General features: G+C 36.4%; 1 protein-coding gene across 5 annotated transcripts in view; it reads right to left on the bottom strand.

The window, feature by feature from the left end:
* The window catches only part of GRIA2 (glutamate ionotropic receptor AMPA type subunit 2), an 87,563-nt gene that overhangs the window by 12,056 nt on the left and 53,052 nt on the right, over nucleotides 1-22,455 (bottom strand). For all 5 annotated transcript variants that reach the window (XR_005626588.1, XM_039699940.1, XM_039699938.1 and 2 more), the window contains exons 7-12: nucleotides 11,303-11,470; nucleotides 10,907-11,011; nucleotides 10,114-10,224; nucleotides 8,794-9,000; nucleotides 7,929-8,299; nucleotides 3,896-4,094 (exon numbers count right to left, since the gene is read on the bottom strand). Coding sequence is in view for 4 of the 5 variants with exons in the window: in XM_039699940.1 (XP_039555874.1) it covers nucleotides 3,896-4,094; nucleotides 7,929-8,299; nucleotides 8,794-9,000; nucleotides 10,114-10,224; nucleotides 10,907-11,011; nucleotides 11,303-11,470 (1,161 nt within the window). In the remaining variant the exon portion in view is untranslated. The remainder of the gene's footprint in view (nucleotides 1-3,895; nucleotides 4,095-7,928; nucleotides 8,300-8,793; nucleotides 9,001-10,113; nucleotides 10,225-10,906; nucleotides 11,012-11,302; nucleotides 11,471-22,455) is intronic.

The raw sequence follows: 22,455 nt of genomic DNA, 5'->3' as shown, positions 1-22,455 counted from the left end.
TGCCTTCAAGCAGGTGAAAAGCACGGAAATGTTCCAGTGAATGCTTGCATACTTACTTGGATTCTTCTTCCAGCGCCGTAGCCCATGAAAGTAAGTGAGGCAACTTCAGGAGTTAATGCATACAGACAATGCTTTAAAACTAGCTTCTGCACTGGTAGGTGAGCAGCAGACTGTCTTGTTGGGTTAGTGACTTCTGTCCCCTCTCAAGTTCAGCTAGGTGCCCTGGCTAATGCACGCACCAGCTGGGAAATCACCGAAGACAAGGACAGCGTGTGACTGTGGACAGTGCCACCAGGACGTACCAGAGCGACGCATTTCACTGCCCACCATTTACCTCTCCATCAAGTAGTACCTGTGTGCCAGCAATTAGGGAGAGGATGATGCACCTGCACTAGAACAGCTGAAAAGACTCCTGAGTCTTCCCAGTGGTGCTTGCAGACTTGCATTCTCACCACTACAATCCTCTGCTGATTTGAGAAAAATTATGCACTTTGGGGAAACCATGGCCACACATACTTCGTTGTTCTGCCCATAACCCAAAAGAAAATGCAAAAGCAATGCAATGTATACCTTTGTTTAGGCTTTCAATTGCAATAAGAACTCTACAAGGACTATCTATAAAGTAGAAGCATTAGCAAATATCAGAAGTGGCAAATATCCCAACTCAGGGGAACAGAGCTCTTTAGACTTGGGTCGTACTTACGATTCTGCTAGTGCCAACTCAGATCTCCTGAGGAAAACTACTACACATTCTGTTATTTACAGAGACCTGACAGACGTGCCATTAAAGAAAAAATTTCCATCTCTGTAGACTTATAGCTATAAAATTATCTATGAGATTATTACTAACAAGTAATAGTATCTTGCTGATGTTTATGTCAATAGTTTTTATTTATCACTTTTTTCTTTTAAAAATATTTAAAAATCCAAAAATTTATTATTTTTGTACTGGTATTTCCTATATAGGATGTACCAAGCTTCTTCTTCTTCTCATCTTAAAGCAGCACTAGAAACACCAGAACACAATGCTTTTTCATTCCTTTTCTTAGTTATGTTTCTTGATGCAGTGCCAACTGATGCTCTGTGCACTGCTGGCAAGAATATCTCCTACTGGTCCATGCTACCTTTAAAGCTAGGGGGCCTACCTAAATTGGGGTAAAGAGCAAAGGAAACACATCCTTTTCTCATGAATGGCAAGGATATTATTCCCAGGTGATATGGAATAGCTTGTATGCCTACTGTCTGCTCGATATGTGATGAGCACTCACAGGAGCTAGCAAAATGCTTGATCTCACCTCTTTCCATTAGCATTGCATACATTTATAGTCAACTATTCAGAAGAGGATTTTTCAGCTAGCTTTTACCATCTAGGCAATTGCTGAGAATTCCTTTTTGAAAAATACTGCAAAACATCTCTTCTTCAATTGTGTAATGTATTATCACAAAATATCTTTTAGTAGCAAAGATAATTCAGTGTACCATTCTCATCCCCAGTACCCAGCTACCCTTTATTTTGTGCTGCCCCAGGAATTAGGGCTCTACTAGGAAAGATTTAGTATACATTCTATCGATAGAAAACAAGCTCGCAAGTAACACCACTTCCTGAAAACAGACTGACTGAAAAATCCCATATGTTTTTTTAATTCCCAAGAGTGACAGAGAAGAAGCCAGACCATTTTAGCTTGCTGCTAAATATATACTCAAATTGTTTTCAGCTAGTCAAAGAATTTGAGTGCTAATTTCAGGTCATATAAAAATCACACATCCAGTCCAATCCAGTCAGAATACAGATATACTCTGGGTGAAATTTTAGTCTCCTTAGTGCTAGAGATTCCTTTCACATTGTCTTCAGCAGAGCGTGTCATTGTCGGAACTTGAGTTTCAGGCCTCTTAAAAAGAAATTCTGACAGTTGTTATTTCTTCAAAAGTAACTGGACAAGTGTAAGGGGTTTTTAGCAAACAGTAGATAGATGCACCAGGCTAAGTTGTTTTGCACATAATGTACCAAATTGTGATAGAAATTGCTGAGCAAAAATTTCCAAAGATCATAAGAATTTTGTTTGTGCAGAGCCAAAGATAACTTAACCAAAGATGAAGAATATGCCCTCACAAAGCCTCTACCTATTTTTAACAAAAGTAAGCTTTTAATCCTCAAGCAATTGCCAGGAACACTAGTTGTATAAAAGTGGAAATATGTACATATGTGCTAGGAGTAAAACTAGATACTAATGCATGCACATACAAATTTTTTTTTGGTTAAAAAAGAAACACTTAAAAATCTCAAAGGATTAACTATTCAGAAGAAGAGACCTACTGTTAAATCACATTCAATCCCAGGTAAAGACATGTTCTAAAAGGTTTAGGTTCACAAAACCAGAAACATACCTGTATATTTCTAAATGCTTCTAAACACCCTTAGCACAAACCCAATTTCATTTTTACCAGCTTGTACACCTGACTTTAGTTTTGGTTTAGCAAACAGAAATGCGATCAGCAGCAGGTATTATTACTGAACTTACCTTCAGAATCAGAAAATTTCTACAGCTGAGACAAGTATGATTCCTATTTAGTCCATTACCAGTTAAGTATGCATTACAGGATCCAGTGAAAACCATAATCTAGCAGTTAAAAAATCTTAAAAATCTCAAAGGATTAACTATTCAGAAGAAGAGACCTACTGTTAAATCACATTCAATCCCAGGTAAAGACATGTTCTAAAAGGTTTAGGTTCACAAAACCAGAAACATACCTGTATATTTCTAAATGCTTCTAAACACCCTTAGCACAAACCCAATTTCATTTTTACCAGCTTGTACACCTGACTTTAGTTTTGGTTTAGCAAACAGAAATGCGATCAGCAGCAGGTATTATTACTGAACTTACCTTCAGAATCAGAAAATTTCTACAGCTGAGACAAGTATGATTCCTATTTAGTCCATTACCAGTTAAGTATGCATTACAGGATCCAGTGAAAACCATAATCTAGCAGTTACTGCTCTATTTATACAATATATTAAAAAGATCTGTGAGAACCTGTTTCCTTTTATTTTCATGTCAGTGTATGCTTGAAATATGAATGAACTAATTACAACTATTTTAAAATATATTTTGTTAAATGTAACATCATTAACTAAACCCCATGAAAACAGAAGTCTCTTTCTATTTTAGTACTTTAGATGCACTTTCTACATAGAGTAAGAGACACACAGAGCACACAGACAAGGCGAGGCTGCTCTGGGGCTTTTTGTCAGCAGCCTTAGTCACTCACTCATTTGCTGGATGGATTTCACCAGGCTAGCTGGTGTCTCAAGGGCAGCCTAAGACTCACACACTGAAAGTTTAATGTATTTTTAAAACTGCAATACCCGAAGGTAGAGGGTGAGGACTGACAGGCTTCCAAGGCATTAATGTAATGCAAATACAAGTAAGAACTGTTTTCAAAAGCAGACATATGTATTCTACAGTAGTCAGAAGGATTATATCCCATTCCCCATCGACTAACTTGAAAAATCATGTAGAATGCTTATTAAGACATGAATGTACACCTGTCCCATGTTCTTATTCACTGCATGGGTACCTAAAATATAGCAGAGCTATTAAACAGATAAATGACAGCAACTTCCTTCTTCAAACACACCTTGTTTTTCCACTGTATAGTGGAGTATGTTTTTAGGTAATTTTGCTTTGCATATTTATATCAAGACCCTTATATTTGTATATAAAAAATAAAATGTAGCAATTACAAATAAGGAACACTTATATTTGTGAGTTGAGCTGTGTAATTCACACTTTCATAGCAATCTTTTAATAAAGCCAAGGGTAAACACATTTACATGAGTGAAGACCTACTTAAAACAATCTTTAAAAAAAAAATCTAAAAAGCAGAGATTCTTACCCTAAAAAACTCTTTAGTGGAGCCAGAATCTAATGTCCCATAAGCAATTTCTGTTTGCTTGGAAAGATCCTCAGCACTTTCAATGGGAGACACCATCCTCTCAACCGTCAGGAAGGCAGCTAAGTTAGCCGTGTAGGAGGAGATTATGATGAGGGTAAAGAACCACCACACACCTCCAACAATGCGCCCCGACAGGGATCTAGTAACAAGTATGAAATGGATTTGTAAAGTGAAATGGAAATCCCAAAAAGGAACATGTTATCAGTTTTATGCAAACGGTGTGTTATAATACACGGAAGCATTTCAGGCTATCTCAGAGTCCAGCTCTGCACACACATCAGATGGGAAATCAAGGCATTCTCCACTGGATCTCCTGGGACTCTGCTGAAATCAGGACTCCAGAGTTTACTTCTGGAAGAACTTAGTGATCCAGTTCTTCAAAGTTTTGACAGCCCTTGAAGGAAACTGCTTCCATCATAATGTGCAATATTTAACACAAACTTTTTGTTCCCTCTGAAGTGATTTTGTGTGACATTATGATGAGGATCAAACAAAATCAGCAGCTATACCAGTATGCACTTTAAAATCAAGGGCCTTGATTGTTTTCATAAGACATTCAGACAAAGACTGATTTCCACAAAACAATGGCTTATGCTGCTGTGCACAATTTGTACTGAGAAACAAACAGTGTTATTTGTAAGAAAAGCTTGCTCAGGGAATATCTATAGCCTAAAAAGTGCACACGACTTTTGAAAGATACAAGCATTTAACAAACTGAGGACTGGACATGAAACAATCAGTGATAATACATAAAAATGGTGAAGAAAGTATATTTTAAAAAATAATAATAATCTGATGTTTATAACAGCAGCAGGTGGGCTCTTATGGATCTGTGTTTTGCTTCTCCTGCTCAAGAAGAAAGAAGAAAAGAGAACTCAAGAAAACATATAAAACAGCATAAAGCACACAACTCAGTAATTTTCAAGAACAGAAAACTAATATAAGAGAAATACTAGTATAACATTATTGTCAAACTTGGCTTTTTTTTTATGATCCTTTAAAGTTCGAAATTAATTACCACTTCATTTCTAAACAAGACATTATAGGACACAGTACATAATCTTCGGAGATATGCTTAATTATTTGGCAGAAATGTGCATGTAGTTAACAGTCTAGTACTAGGGCACTGCAGTAGCTTAGGTAGGTTTTGGTGTGTCTCCTCTACTTATTAAGTAAACAAATTAGGAATCACTCACCCAGCCTACTGTACTGTGAATGAGAACACAAACTAATTGCGACATAGAATATAGATATAACTACATATAGATATATGTACATTTAAAAATTATAGTCATACCAATTGGATTTACCAAGCTAGGAACACAATTAAATAGAAACAATTCTGGACAAATAATTTTTTTTCTAATTGCTATTGCATAAAATCTCTGTCATAATTCTGACATCAAAAGATTTATTCCATGTCACAACAGACTCACTAATTCACTCTACTGCATGAAAATCAAGTCAGATAAGGCCCAAAATATGTTATTCAAAGGACCATAGAAAAAAATTATATCAAGCTCATTCTAAAGTGAGCTGTATTCTGCAAAAATGCTTTCTGTCACCTTTGAAAAAACATCACGTACCTATTTTAAAAAGGGGGTAATTGAAATATAAAATAATTCTACAAGCAAAATATTGAGTTATAAGATATACTGAATATTTTATATTGCATATTTGCAAGGTAAAATCTGTCAATGTGTATATAATAACTAGGGTACTTTGTATTGTATTGATGACACCCTCAGCAAATGACAATATTTTCAAATGCCCATGATCTGTGAGCAAAGTTGCCACTGACTTTGTGAAAAAAGAATAAATTCAATACCAATACAGAAATTATGCTCCCATACGGCATTTTACAAGTAAAATTATTTGGGATGCCATTTTTGTTCAAAATTTCCCCAGGCAGTCTCTCACAGTTAAATGAGTAATTTCTTTTTTATGTACATTTGGAACAGTTTCTAAAATATGCTAGCATGAACCCATACGTTAGAAGGATCTATTTACTAGATCTTTAAGTACTATAATGAAAATTTCTGTGCACAATTACATAAATTTGTGCACCATCTTTTGTACTTAGAAAAGCATTATCTGGCAGAATGGAGAGCACACTCATATCTCAGAAAAGATGAGGAAAACTTTCCTCTAAGTTATGATTATCACACAATATATTATTGTACTCTTTCGTTCCTCTGCTACCCATGAGGCAACAATGGAACTGTTCCTAGAGACCATTTCCAGGTGATCCAGTCTTACTCAGCACCACTATTCTATTCCAGAGCCAGGGAATATAATATAATAAATATTATATTTATTTTGATTGTAGTATTTAATATTCCAATATTTTAATATTTTAATATTAATAATAATTTTTCTATTTTTAGAATAAACATATAATATACAAATTAACCACCTTCCTCAAAATTATGGTTTCAATGAAATAAATTTGAATGCTTCACTGAAGCTAAATATTGAATATCCAAAATTGAGTTTCAGGCACATTTTATGATGACCATTTGCTATCAGTATTCTTACTCTACCTTTCAATACCTATTAAACCATATAAACAACCATTGTGCTTTCATAAATAGTAAAATATAGTAAAATAATAATGATAACAAGAAAAATATCATAATTCTACTGCAGCTTTGATTCAATAAAAATAATTTTGTACTAATATACAAAATTATTTTTTATGATTTTGTGACTTAGCAGGCAACTCCAGCTGTGAAGTGTGTAATTAATACAAAAATCCCAAGGACTGAAACCAACACAACTTCTCATGATCTGCAGCAATTTGCCCTCTTCACTCCCTTGTCTCTTGTGTACAATTCTTACTGGGTAAGGTGCCAAATGCATTGCATCCTTCACCATAAAGGCTGGCATCTCCTACTGTGATACGGCAGCCTTTACAGAGAATTGCTCAAGTTCTCACACAATAAATGCTGTTATTTCTGTGGTAGAACAACTTGAAAACCTGCTGTTACCCTTTGGGATGCATGACTTAATATCTAAGAAATGTTCCCTTGGTTTAATTTATTTTGACCACCAACTACTAGACTCACTAGAAACTGACCTGTTCCCTGTCTTCAGGATGTTTATAAGAAATGTAATTATAATAAGCAGTTTTAACTAAGTCCTCTAGTTTGATTTCCTTAAAGCCGACTGCCCTATTTAAATTGCTACTACATTTCCTTCAAGCAGCAATTTACCTACCTACTCACCACTTCGCTGAATCAAAGCTAGAACCACTTGTGCACAAGCAAAACAGAATATTTAATGAACTCCAAAGGAATTAACTTAAGTGCTTTGCAGGTGTCCCTAATAAAGTAGAAGAAAATCCATGAGGAATTAAGCACTCATAAACTGGACCTTCAGATTCATTTTCATAACTTCCTTTGTGACTTTTCTAAAACTAGGCCATGATAAAAAATAGTGTTTTGCAACTATCTACATGAAATTAGAGCCGTCACAGGACTTTCTACTTAAGTTCAAGGCTCTCTGGGGGAATAAGAGTGTGTTAATAACCATGTTATGATATGCAGTGAGTTTTAGAGGGAAAGTGCTGCCTCTGTAGTTCACAACTAGTATGTTATCCTTTTTTCCCATTACAGTTGTGGTGAACCATATGCACTGTCAACTGTAAAATGGGAATATGCAGCAAAAACACGGTACCCCTCCAAGAAGGCATGGAATGATGTGAACCTTATGCATTTTGCAGTCTCTGCATGGTGTATATAACTTCACTTGGCAGATTTATGATCGACACTAAGGCAAAGTCGATCAACTACATCCTGACCCTAGGTCACAGACAAGTGCTTTCATTTCAAGGACTTCTGTGACTTTAGGGAGGAAAAAATCATTGCAATTAATTTCTCTCCAAGAATGAAAATATATGCACCATGAACCTCTTCTGGCTGAGATGGCTGAGACCAAAAATGCACAAAGTTGAAATGAGTGAGTAACCAACCTTGGCGAAATATCGCATCCTTGCTGCATAAAGGCACCCAGGGAAAACCAGAGACTATTAAATATCCCAAATTCATTAGTTGATTCATTAGTTTGCGTTTCTCTTCCATCTTCAAATTCCTCAGTGTGCCACTCGTATGGGCTAAATCTGCTGACCAGGAATAAAACTACACTGACCCCAATGTAGGCAAAAACAATGCACATCCAGATTTCATATGCTAACGGATCAAGAAATGAAAACACTCCTGGCTTGGACTTCTGAGGCTTCTTGATCATTATTGATATCCCCAGGCTCATAAAGGGCTTTGAGAAGTCAATCACCTCTTCTCTCACCAATGTTATAGTTAATGGAGCGATTGCAATATCGGCTTTCTGTAAAGGAAGAGAAAAAGCAAATAATAGCTAATGCAATGAAGAGAGCAAAAAACGGTTTAGTTTCTATGGCATTTCACAAATAGAAAATAGGACAGCAGAGACATTTGTTTCACCAAGAACATCCTGTGGAGAATTTCAGAAATTTTTAGTTGAACTCGTACTGAAATCCATAGAGCCATATGGTTGGTGTATTCCAAGCTTTTGTTTTTATATATGCCCTTTTAACAGCATATGGCATTTAAAAGTTTAACAAAGTACTTTGCTTTTCACCTGGTCAGGAGGATTAAATATGCATTCATGTTCCCCCAGATTCATTTGCATTTGAAATGTAATTTAATGTTCTATTTTCAAAATTTTTCATGCCATTAAAAGTCATTCATTCCTATAAAATTAATTAGGTAACTTTCCTACATTCTACAGAGAAAATGAAACCAAATTCCACTCCTTCCATTAGTTATCTTTAATAGCTTTATTATAGAAAATTTTCTTACCCCATAAACAAGTTCTCCAACCATCCCATTCCAGATTTTCGTGTCTGCATCCCTTGCCCCATACTTGCCATCCCCAACAATTGTGAGCTTATATTTGAATCCACAGTGCTTAGCAATTTCTGTAGCTAAGTCCACACAATAGCCCTCATATCGATCATTTCCTTCAAGCATTTCATGATTTTTCTTCATCATGACATATGGGGACTCCTGCACAGAAAGAACTTGCCTTAGCTACTTGACAGAGACAGGTGCATCTGTTGTACACTTCACAGATTGGTATGTTCCCTTTTACATGTGAAAAAAGAGAGCAGATACCATCTGAATCATACATGCTATGTATCACATTAGCTGTCAATTATGAATGCCATGTGTCTTTAACACATTTAAAAGCTGCATTCTCCAGAGTCACACACAAATAAGTACTTACAGGCATAGTGATTCCCAGAAGTATGTTAATAATGACCATGAATGTTAACAGGAGTAACGCATTCAGAGAAGAAAGAGTAAATTCCAAAATCAGTTTCTTTCTCTCATACAGTTTGAATGGAAGAAGGCAAAGGTATTTAGTTGCTTTCGTTGCTGTCTTATACAAGAAAATTATTTTCTATTTCACAACCACATCTCTCCTTGAAAAAACACTTGAGGCTCTCAAGGCTATATTTTTATTAAACGGCTATACAAACAATAGGTAAGATATCTATAACTATGCACTAAATTTCTATCATCAGCAAAATTGGTGATGATTCATAAATTGGATTAATGTATTTCCTCTTTGCTCAGTTGCTACAGGACTGTTCTTGCATCCAGAGAAATTCCTGTGCTAAACTATGGGTCTTTCAAACTGATAAGCTGTGTAATTTACAGAAAAATGCTCTTCTATAATAATATACAATTTAATTTTCTAAACAACCAGAATACAATATTTAATGTTTAACTTTACAATTCATAGCAGCTACAATCCTGAAGCATAAGAACCAGTCTCTTTGCTGTTTGTCAAAATCTATTCTCTAACATCTATTCTCTAAATTCCCTGCCTCTCAGAAAGTTTCTCTCCTTTGAAAGCAGGTATTTAATTTCCATTTTCAGTTTTAAAAATCATAACTTTCTAGGATGTTCAATCAAAGACCATCTTCTACAAATCAAAACTGCATGCTGAATCCTATACATTTCCCTAATTTCTAGATTTTATTGTGTATCACAATAAGTAACAGCTCACAACCTCAAATAATAAAAAAGACAGTACATTGAAACTAAAATAATGTTGAGAAACAAATCAGTGTCGGACAGACTTGTCTTCTGACAAAATAGGAGGTTAATTACCAAAATAGTGGTGACAATAATAGTCTTATTCTCTAGTCCTGAAGATTCATTTCCAAGAGGGCCATCAAGAGGATTCACAACCATTTTGTCCACTTCACTCCAATATCCAATCTAAAGAGAGTGTATAGGATGCACAGACACTAGTGAATATGAACTTTTCTGGAAAAGGTAAAGCAGGTTATTACTGTGCCCTTGATTTGTGCTCAAAGAGAACTATTTAAGCTATGGATTTACTGCAAACATTTCTATTTATGTAGTGAAAGACTACAACAAATACTGAAAAGATTGAAGTAATTACATTTTTTTACATTACTTTGTCTAGAACAGGTATACCATTCTTATTCACATATTAACTGGTTTTAGTATAAACATCACACATTGTAAAATTGAAACACTCCAGATAAGCAAAACATGAGAAACTGTTTTCCCCTGAAAGATTTGAAATTAGAGCAGAAACACAAAAATATCACTAAAACGCTGTATCTAGCTTTTGTCATTCAGAAGCATATTTCTCCAAATGCTGGCTCTCATTTAGCAATTCAGATCAGAAAGAAAAAAGTTTAATCCACAAAACTGAAAGGAAAACACACTTACGTAGCACTTACCAGAAATAATAATTCATATTTGTTAGAAAGAAATAATACATATGTTTACTTCACTCTGCAAGACCACTGAAGAATACACCTATGAATATTATCACAACTTGTGCTTTAATGAATGTTTCAGTACCTACCTGAACCCATTGCTTAGAATGGTAAAACCTTTTAAGATGCTATAACACAATTCAAATTACCTTCCGAGGACCAGTACTTTTGAGCTCCATGACATTTATTGTAAAATTGATTCTCTTTCCATTCTGATCAAACTTGATATTTCCTGTTAGCCCTTCCACCTGAACCTATAACAGATGAAGATGCAAGTGGTAGAAGAATAAAGTTCGTTTCTTTTCAGAACATGTTTTTTTTTTATTTCTACAAATGATTATTGAGATTTCAAAAACATTAATGTAAGAGTCATTTTCATATGCAATATATTATCTTAGCCATATGCAATATATTATCCTGAGGATTTCACTTCCACATTATTCCCAGCAAGATCCAGATAGGTTAGGAGACTAGAAGATATTTTCAACTATTTATAGAGAACTTCACACATGCACTCATCCCAGCATCCACTCCAGGGAAGCTACCTGTTTCAATGCCCTTTCTATTTCTACACCATGACCCCAGGGTACAGCTGGATTTGCAAGACAATCTCCAGCATTTCCTCTTCTGGAGATCTCAATCCTCTGTTTACGCAAATTACGGAAAGCTTCTGTCATCACTTGAACAGCATCATAGGTCAGAGCAGAGGTATACTGAAAAGAAGTGAAAATATTTAATTAAAAACTGTCTTCAGCTTCTCTATACCTTCCAATCCACTTGGTGATCCATTCAACACTAGGAAAGATAGAAAGATATATTTGAAATCAATCAATTTTTTCTTTAGTTACCCTCTGAAGCGCATCTATGAAAATTCATCTAGTGTTCATCGGAATGGTTAGGGCAAGTACCAATAAATCTGAACTAAAGATTTACAGATGTTTTCCCTGTGAGTTATGTTTTTTTCTCACTTACAGATGTGTAACAGTCCTGTGTGCAGATAGGGCTGGAAGTCCATGCAAGTGAAAGGGGAAAAAAGAAAAACATTTCAGTGTTTAACCAGAGCTAGCCTGTAAAAATAAGAAGTTGTTCCTCTGATTACACTCTTCATGGAAAAGCATTTATTCACAGATCTTGAGACTTCATCTCCTCCCAGACATATGCACACAATCCCAAAGAGCATGTTTTTGTATACACATGCATTTAACTTTTTCCCCTTGAATATAAAATCTCAAGGGTAGCTACTTTCACGTATGCAATACCTTGTCAACACCACAGAAAACAGTTTGGGGGCTGAGATGCCTGGAAAAAAGTGGTGCCCCTCAAAGAGCAATATAGGTGAGGAGGAGGCCCATGTTCCTACACTGACATAATATAAGGAGCTTTACAACTTCTGAGACATCAGAGAGGAGTTCTGGGATCACATATATCAGAAACTGGGGCTAAACGGTCAAAAGCATTAATCTTCAGTGACTGGAAAATTTTACATCTCAACTAACTAACTGAATTGAAACCACATGTGCACATACACTGAGGACTTTGTTGGATGGGCTTTTTGAGTCTGGAACACCGCAATTATGCCAAATATAAGAGCCATTTTTGGAAATATGGGCCAGAATATAACTACTTAGAGGCATATGAATGAATGGAATGATCCTTGTGAAAGCTATTAGATGCTGAAAATATATAAATTGTAAAGTGGAGAGAAATGATGTATTAGCTCTTTGCTTCAATGGTTCAGACTTTAATGAGAATTTTAATTAGTTAGCTCAAGTCATGCAGAAGGCTCTTGTAATTGTAACAAAAGCAAGCTCCCAAATTGAGATTAATTTTTGTATGCAACTGTCAGACCTTAGGAAAGGAAGAAAAGAAAAGTAGAACTATTTTTTAAAGATCAGTAAGCTCAGTGATCGGTGTCAATCTTCTCAAAAAAGTTTTCTCAGTGACTTCTACAGAAATATTTAAAGGAATAGAACAGAACAGCAGAAAAATGAAGTGGAAAAACTGGCTGGAATCACTACAATTTCTCCTATTGGAGCAGCAGTGCTTAAGTGATGTACATGAATTTGAAGATGAGGAGAAGAAAGGAGCCTGACTAGCAGTACTTCTTTAAACATTGCTCTTTGCAGTACAGAAACATATTGTGCCACACTGAGTGTGTTCTGAGAAACTTTGGACACAGCACTGTCACTAAACATCGAAACATAGGGTAGCAGAGAAAATAAGAGCTTGGAACTGAGATGTAATAATGCTATCTAATTCAGTTAATTTATGATTCATTGGATTATTGAGATATATTTAATGTAGTATCTCCAGAATATTATTTCTACAGTATATAATTACTGACGTGAACATTCAGAGCTCAATCATACATGAGGATTATGTAGAGCTTTGCCTATCAGTCAGTATCTGTAAGTACACACATGTCGTCACATATATACAATCTACATGTCATAATTTAGATTAAGACAGCTTTAATCTAAGGATCTAAAAATGTTTTAAAAGCACTGTTGGAGAGTCCATGAAAGCAAGCGGGCCATGAATCATTTCTTACTGCTTTATTGTGCATACACTTTCAGCTCCTAATAACCTTCATGGGGCTCATTAACACTTTCTACAGCTTCATAAATTGATGTAAAGTTGACAAACTAAACCAAAGTGAACTCATTACCATAAACAAGAAATGACAGACCAATAACCTGCTCATGCAGAGGTGTGTGAGTGTCTGCATAATAAATAAAATGGTTGTAAGTTGAAGGATGCATTAGCCCTGCCTTGATTCACTTTGTTTTCCTGGAGATTCATCCACATTCTGATCTTCATTATTAAAATAAATGGGAGCACTACTTGGAACGTAATTCGCAGGAAGTGGGATGGGGTCTTACATCTTACAATTTTATGGCAGTGTAAATTTCCCAACATAATTTCAGTTCCTTTCAACGTTATATGATAAGATCAGCAACTTTACTACAAAATGAAATAGGTGCTATACTAGAGTTCTTACAGAATCACTTGCATTAATTAAAACATGACAAAGAATATGCAAAAAATAAAATCCTGCATCTCACAATTTTAGAACTATGATAATAAGCTGACAAGTCAAATTGCCTGAAGATTTTATGCCATTTGCTATGAAACATGGATTGCATGAATTTCAAATGAAAATAATTTTCTCTAAGTAGATGCCTTAATTGCCAAGCAGAGAAAACTCAATGTTCATGTAATTTTCTTTAACTTAAATTTCTAACTTAACTTGCTACCTTCAACTTAAATGCCCTAGTAGACTGTAGTAAAATACGTAAGCTGCAATTGCGAAAGATGAATTTGAAAAGCAAAGACAAAACAAAGTCATCCCAGAATAAGCAGAAGTTATTACATGTATCGTCCAAGAAAAACTGGCAAGATGATGCTTTTTGTAAATTCAGATGTTTTCCAGTAACTCAGGAGATAGTGGAAATCCTTAGCTGAAAGGGCCAGGATTCTATTTTGTACAATCAGTAAAGCTGAATCTTCTGAAGGTGAAATTGCAGAACACCACCCCAGAATATAACAAGATTTTCTCATATGCATAAGTTGTATAAAACTTACAAAGTTGTAAGGTATTATAAGAAAGGTAGATTAGCCTATTAGACTTGCATTTAACTTAATGCCTGTCCATGTGCTCATGACAAAGCTGAATGATTAGGCATCTAAAATAATTAAGACAGTATACTTAAGCAGTGGAAAAGAAAAATCTGGACATGAATGCAAAAAAAGGGAAAAAAAAAAGGAAAATATTCAAAATCACAAGAAGTCCATTTTTTTTCCTCTAGATTTGAATATCTGCAATGTCTAAATCTACCCTTGAGATATTAGCTTGAGTTTGGTTTTTTGGTTGGGTTTTTTTTTGGGTTTTTTTTTTTTTTTTTACAGTCAGAGAAGAGAATAAGCATTCTAAGGTGTGATTCATTTGACCAGTCAGACACCTTCTTGGAAGATGAAATTAATTTTGCTTTAGATTTCACTCATTTGATCTCCAGTGACTCCTGAGACTAGGGAGGAATCCAGGGTGGTCATCATAGGGCCATCTGTTTACACTGTAGTCTCACTAGTAACAAACTAAAACCACTCAGACAGACTGTGAACTAGCCATTCATCCCTAATCCAACACATCTGAGAGAAAGAAAATATAATGGGAAAATTTTGGAAAAATTAAGTCAAAGAATGCAGTGCTGTTGTACAAGACACTAGGAGACCTCAGCCAGAACGGCAGATCCAGCTGCAGCAGGGCTCAGGAAGGCAGAAATCCATCTGCAACAGGCACAGACGGAGGCTCCTCAACATGTCTGGGGATGCTGTTGGAACAGCAGAAGGGACACTGCATCACCAGCAGAGGCTAAGAGAAAGGAGGCCTAAAATCTGATAGAAATATTTTCCCATGGGGAGCAGTAAAATTCTGAGAGAGGAAATATAGGAAACGTTCTTTGTTGCAAGAGCAGAAGGGTAGAATCAATCAGTCTAAACACATCTTCACAACTTTCCTTATATTTAAACAATTTAAATATCAGCAAATATACAAAATAAGCTATAATAAAATCTCTCATCTGAATTTTCTGCATTTTTCCCTCATTAAAGTACTTCTCTACTTAAATGGTAGTATATTCAACAAAAGCAGAAAGACTGATGTAACATTCCTACATCTTTATAAATTACATAAAAAACATAAATACATACATATGCAAACACACAAGCAAAAAAGAAATGAGGCCCAAAGTTACTTGTCAAGAAGTAGTGAAGGAACTGGGCAACTGTCTCCTGTACTTCCAGTGTAGTCAAACCAATGCAGCATCAGACACCTACTTCTTAAGGGTCTTTAATGTAGCTGGGAGCTATTTTGAAACAGACAGCATTACACACACTTTGGGAAATACCTGAAGGTGGTCTGGCAGATAAGAGAGCTAATAGAAAATTACCAAACTGATTGGAAATGGCTATTTCCTTCTGGAGCTCCTGGCTCCTTGCATAGCACCCTGACAGGACACGGAATTGCAAAGAGCTACTTCAAAAAGACACAAGAGACATTGTCAAATCTTGCACACGTTAAGTGTAACTGGAAGTGAAGATGGCCTTTGACTGTGCCCATAGCCAGGCTTTGTTCTCACCTGTTTTGTGCAGGCATTAGCATGAATGGGGGTGTGTGCACAGCAGTGTGATGAGAAAATGGGCTTTGAGCACCCGAGTATCTTCGTTACCTCTGGCCATATTTCAAATACTGCAATGTGAGATAGAGGTCAGGGAGCCCAGAAAAGATAGTGCATGGCTCTTCCTCTTTGTTAGGATGATGCTCTTGTGCAAATAGGTGGTCTTAGCAACAGACTTGCTTCCAGCTGAGAATAATTGCGTACATACATAAGATATTTGGAAATAATAATTGGAAGTTTTTTAATAACAACCCCTGTTATGCCTAAAAGGGGGAGATTAATAAAATGTAAAATTACCTGATCATTGTAAAAAATTAGTTAGATTGATCTCAGTAAAGATGGGGTTAGAGACCAAGCCCTATTTATCTTAATGAATATACTAGGTGTATTACATTTTGTTTCCCAAAGTTGCACAGTCACATCAACTTACACTTTGATAACAGCCTTTATTCAAACACATCTGCAGCACTCTGTGTGCACAGAAAACCTAAACAAACAGGTATTTTTGCTTTGAAGTGCCATACTGTCATAAGATGCAAAGAACACCTGCAGCAACTGTCACTTTAGAAAAACTTGCATTCAGCTCCAGAACTGCTATCCAGAAAATCTGCTGATTTTTTGACATATTTATGTGTTTTAATTATCTCTCGGCTTGGTTTAGAAAGGCTGCTTTCTGAGCACACCCAGAACAGCTAGCCCAGTAGCAGGCACTTGCCAAACCCTAAATTCCTGGAAGTCTAACTTTTATTTGAAAGGCATGTTCACAGCACATCCAGCAGAGACTGACAAGACTGGGGCACTGGAATTATCCTAATGCTCCACTGTAGGATATTTATGGGCGAAAGTGACCTTCTTTCACTCTTTTAAAAACTGAATATAGCAAAGATCATAAGATTTATAAAGCTCAAAGTGCTTGGCCTTTCTACCTATTTTATCTGCTACTCTCATAGGAATGAGATTCCTGAACTGTAATTTCTCTCCCAAGATTGCTTCCAGTACAGAACAATCTTCTCACTAGAGTCGTCAGAGGTGCTAATTCAGCAGGAAAAAAAAGAGTTCAGGTACCTACCATTTTTTGGTTTTTATCTTACATTGAGAACAGAGGTTTTAAAGTACTTTGATCTTCCAATATAGTAAATGAAAACCATTTACTTGTATAAGAATTCAAAAAGCTTTACAGAAATAACAAAAAGAATTATTTGGAATTGAAGCCACAGCATTTCACTTATAAAAGATGCTGCTTATATTCTAATCATGCCACTGCCTATTGAAAATATACATACTAACAAAATACATAAGGTTCTAGAATGACTTGTGTAATCTTATTTCCAACTTAGAATAAACATGCAAAACAGCAATGCCATTAATGATAAAATCACCTTGAATTCACCATAAAACACAAAGAAAATACAAATTTTTCCTTTTCACCATATAAATATACAAAAGCTTTTTCTTCAATGCTAAGCCAGAACAAAGCATGTCACTCTTCACAGTATTAAAAATCAGCAGGATCCAGCAGCAAAAACTGAAGCCTTTGGTCACAGTAGTGAAAACAGACTAAGTAGGAATATCTCACAGGATGAGAATAAAATGTAAAAATAGAAAGGGAAAAGAATTCTCTGAAAAAGATACATGCCAAGAAAAGGATTTGAAAGAATTAATGTGAATGTTTGAAGTGTTGAAGTGTGTGTGGAGTTCTTTGCCTTTTTCTTGTGAGTGTGGGTTTTGGTATTTTTTTTGATGTTTGCTGTTTGTTTTTTGTTGTTGTTGTTGTTTGCTTGGTTTGGTTTTTGGGTTTTATTTTTTTCCAGGAGGGGAGAGGGAGAAAAAAAATCCAATCAGCAGTCCTCATCCTATATACTGTGGTCTAAGTATTTTCGAAATACGCCATTTAAAACTAATATTAATAATTCAAGCCTTAAATTTAAAACAATAGGGGGAAAAAAAGAAACACAAAAAACACAAAACAATTCCTAAACCACAATTCCCCATTTTCATTATCGCTCCACATCTATCCTAATCAGCAACAAGATATCTGTTGTATCAAGATAAACAGCTTTCTCCTTTAGATTTACTCCAATCTAATTTCCAAGCAGAATACTAATAGAATTGAATACACCATTCTTACCAGGTTGCTGATTTCACCAAGACATAGTTTTTGTCAAAGAATAACAAACACTTCATTTTTTAATTTTCTGCCACCCCATGCTAGGTAATATGGGCAGCTACTTACATTAATTGGTCCTTAATTACCAGACCTGCCCCAGAAATAAATCTACATGTCCCCCCTCCTTATTCATTTAAGTATGCCCAGGGCTTCTCCTCCTCCCTTATTCCCCTGACCCAAGAAAACTGCAGTCACAGATGCCTCTCCATCTCTGAGCTGCACCACTTTTCTGTGTCTTTCACTCACATTTCAACAGCCTCTTTTCACTCTGCTGACCCCTTTTTTTGCATGACATCATTCCTCCTACTACTACTATTTTAATCTTTGTCTATTACTCCCTCTTCTCTCATCCCCAATTCTCCATGAAGCTTGACTGTCCTAAATGACAAATTGATCTTTGTGAGGCCAGGGTTATGTCTGACCTTGATGAACACGTGAATCATGAAGGAATAGTAGCTTGTCTTGTTTATATCCACCACATCCAGATGAATTGCTGGTTGAGAAAAAGTACTACAGAGTTCCTGGAAAAATAGGCAGGAGGAATCCACTGCACTTTGTTGGCTGAAGATCCTTAACAATTTATAATTACTAAGAATAAGTGGATTCAAGTTCAAAGAAACATAGTTTCATAGAGACATAGGACTCAGCTCTGTAGGTTTCTAAATTCTGCTTTAGCACAGTTCAGCCACTTTCAAGATCGAAGGATCTGGGTCAATTGGCCTTTTGCATGTCTGAGACAAATCTGCAGATATTGCCTCAAACCACCCACTGCTTTCAGTGACTAAATGTTCTATTCTTTAATTGAGTTTTCTTAAAAGAAAAAAAACAACATCCCAACCCAAACCAACTATGCTGGAATGAGTGATTACTTACACAAAACAGCCTTGAGCTATCAAAAAGAAGCACAAAGTTTAACACTGAAATTTCTTATGATCATATTTTTTGTATTTTGTTTTTAAATAGAGAAGACTGAATACTGCGATTTGAAAGCCCAGTGAAACCAGGCAGCTGGAACACCAACTGCTAGATGCATACCTTTTTTTTATGCCCAGGAAACCAATATGCAAGGACTGAAAACAGGCAGAACAATCTCAGAAATCTACAGTTTTATAAGGAAACTTAGGAAAAAACCAAAAATACTCCAGATCCGTTCCTTGTTCAACCTTGTAATAAATACTAAAAATTACCTATAAAAAAATTATAATTATAAATCATTATGATCTACCTGAATTAAGGCATATTCAATAATATTTTTCTATTAAAACTGTAGCAGGTGCAACAGAATATCCCCTATAACTCTTATTAAAATTCATTGCATTATAAAACCATTTTCCAACACACTGCAATCATAAGAGGCATGGCCTAAAATGAAGATAGTGTCTAATGCATCAACTGTACACTTTTGCTTTGTCACCTATATCTTGACAAACTGCCTTCTGAACTTTCAGTGTGAATAATTGTTTTCAGTGTTTTCTTCTTTGTTCACATTGTTTTCTTCTTTGCTCCTTGTTAAAAGTGAGTCATCTAAATGGTAATTATTTCTGCAAGGTAAATATTATGTGCTAGGTTTTTTTGTATTTTTTCTTCTGCATGTTACCTGTATTGAATCCTTCAGCTAAATTAGCACCAGCATAGTTAAACCAGCATCTTTTAGTTACAAGCATCATTACTTGTGACTTATGGTTTCAAAATAAGGGCCTAAAGACTACATGAAGAGGAAACCTGAAAATGTGAAACTACTAAAGACAAAATCAGGAGGTAAAAACAATCTGGTGTTTTGGTATCTTAGCTATGCACTAGCTAAGATTGGGTGGGGAAAGAGATCATGAAGCCAGAAATACAATCATGAAAAGAGAACATCTGAAACATTATGTGCCAGCATGAAACAGTTTCACCCATCCAAAATAGCTGCATGAGTACCAGGGCTGTTATCACCTTCTGACACAATGGGATTCTCTATGAGTCTGAGCTTAATTAGGTCTTCAACCAGGCAGCCCCAAATTTTTTTCTGCGTGTTGCACATAGTTTCTGTATATATCATATGCAAGTTGTCTCAGGCTCTTCAAGGCTCAGGTTGCTCTTAGAAAAGCTTATTCCAGAACAGGATGGCTTGTAGAATAGACTATCTCAGTTGGACAGACCTACAATGATTATCTAGTCCAACTGCCTGAACAATTCAGGGCTGACCAATTCTAAAGTGTGTTTTTAGCAGAACTGTCCAAATGCCTCTTAGACAGGTTTGGGGCATCAACCAGTTCTCCTGGAGGACTGCTCCTCTATTTGACTACCCTAAAAAAAAGAAAGAAATGTAAATACAGGCTCCAAAGGTCCAGTATGAACTTTTGGTGCTCTGGTGCAGCTCTGAACCATTCCCACACATCCTCTTGTGTCAATGGATACCGGGGAGTAGATCTCAGCACCCTCCTCTCCACTTCCCCTCCTTAGAAAGCTGTAGAGAACAATGGGGTCACTCCTCAGCCTTCTCCTCTCCAAGGAAGACAAGTTCAGAGACCTTAGCTGTCCCTCACAGGACATGCCCACTTGAAGCTTAGTACTTAGGAGGAGGGTTGGCTCTGACTGGACACTAGGTGCCACCAAAGCCGTTCTGTCACTCCCTTCCTCAGAGGGACTGGGAAGGGAAAATAAAATGAAAGTCTCGTAGGTTGGGATAATGGCAGGGAGAGACCACTCAGCAATAACCATAACAGGAAGAAAAGACTCATCTCAGAAAAAATTTAATTACCAATCAAACCAAAGTAGGAATATAAGAAAACAAAAAATAAATCTCCAAACATCTCAACTCACTTCTCCCTTCTTCCTGGGCTCAACTTCACTCACAAATTCTTTATACTCTGTTCCCACAGTGGGACAGGGGGATGTGGAAGGGGGCTGCAGTCTGTTCAGCACCCATCTCTGCCACTGCTTCTGCCTCACAGGGTGGACTCCTCACACTCTTCCTCTGCAGGGAAATTTCTCTGGCACCCTGTCCACCTCCTGTCTTTCCTTCTGCACTGTCTGCAGGTCTGTTTCTCTGATATATTGTCACTCCTCCTCTGGCTGCTGTTGAGCAGTAGCTTTGTACTCTTCTTGAATGTGTTATCAGGGCACCACCACCTTCCCTGACGACATGAGCCTTGGCCAGTGGAGGGTCAGTCGTGGAGCCAGCTGGTATCGGCTTCACCGGACATGGAGGAAGCTTCCAGAAGCTTCTCACAAAAGCCACTCCTCTGGTCCCCTTCTACCAAAACCCTGCCACACAAAGGCAATACAACTTATGTCTCACTAGCCTTCAAGAGATACAGATTGAGTTTCTTTTGGCAAATGGACCAAAGGCTGCCCCTGGAGAGAATGGGTTTATCAGATCAGCAAACTGGAGCAGTTGGACGTGAACGGATGTGCTGTCCTCCAGTGTCCTTCCACAAGATCGAGAAGCTTATCTTAAATGTAACAGCCTGGAACAACATTAGGCTCAGAAAGCCCAGCATATTTGTAAATACACAATACTGGATCAAAAGAAAATTTCAACTTGTTATTTTTCAGCCTTTGTAAAATTGAATGTGTCTTTCTTTTTGCTACTTGACAAAAAATTAGCCAAGATGCTCAACTCTATGTTTCAAGATCTACATATTAGCTCTTCTAGAACTGCATGCATAGACTGGTAACACCTTGGTTATAACAGAAATGTTTTAAATTTAATCTGAAGCAAACCATGTATCAGCGTTAATTTTGAAAGATGCAAAAATATTCTGTAAAAAAGTCTGCAATGCACTTGTTTTAAGCATCCTGCTTAATCTATAAAACTTCTGCTTTTATCAGTACAGGTACAGTGCAGCAACAAATGAGATCAGTGTCTTTTCTCATCTATGTCCTAAGACAGCAATTTTTTATAATTAATATTTTATAAATTGTAAAGATACATTTTTAAAGCAATTTGATACCGATACTCTTCTGGGCATCTGTGGAAGAGGCTTTTAGCAATGCTCTTCTTTCTTGAAGAGCATGTTCTGTCGAAATGCATTTTTTCTTAGAAAGGGTGGCTCTCCATTTTCAGCACTGTACTTGGATGTTGTGGTATGTCTTATCAGCTCAGTCATAGTCCATTGACTTGCATTTTGCCTCTCTATTTTCAGCACTGTACTTGTTGTGGTATGTCTTATCAGCTCAGTCATAGTCCATTGACTTGCATTTTGTGATGTGAAATGAATGTACATTTACTTTTGGATTACAAAAGGAAGATAATACAACAGAGTTGCAATCTTTTTGTCTGCAATGACAGAACACTTACAATCCCAGAGATAATATTACCTGTTAGGGGCAGGTAACCACCTCTCATCTCTATACTGATGAATGCAGG

Source organism: Passer montanus, unplaced genomic scaffold (assembly GCF_014805655.1).
Source record: "Passer montanus isolate IOZ18808 unplaced genomic scaffold, ASM1480565v1 scaffold14, whole genome shotgun sequence".
In the NCBI taxonomy this organism is placed as follows: Eukaryota; Metazoa; Chordata; class Aves; order Passeriformes; family Passeridae; genus Passer; species Passer montanus.
This window is presented reverse-complemented; position numbering and strand designations above follow the sequence as displayed.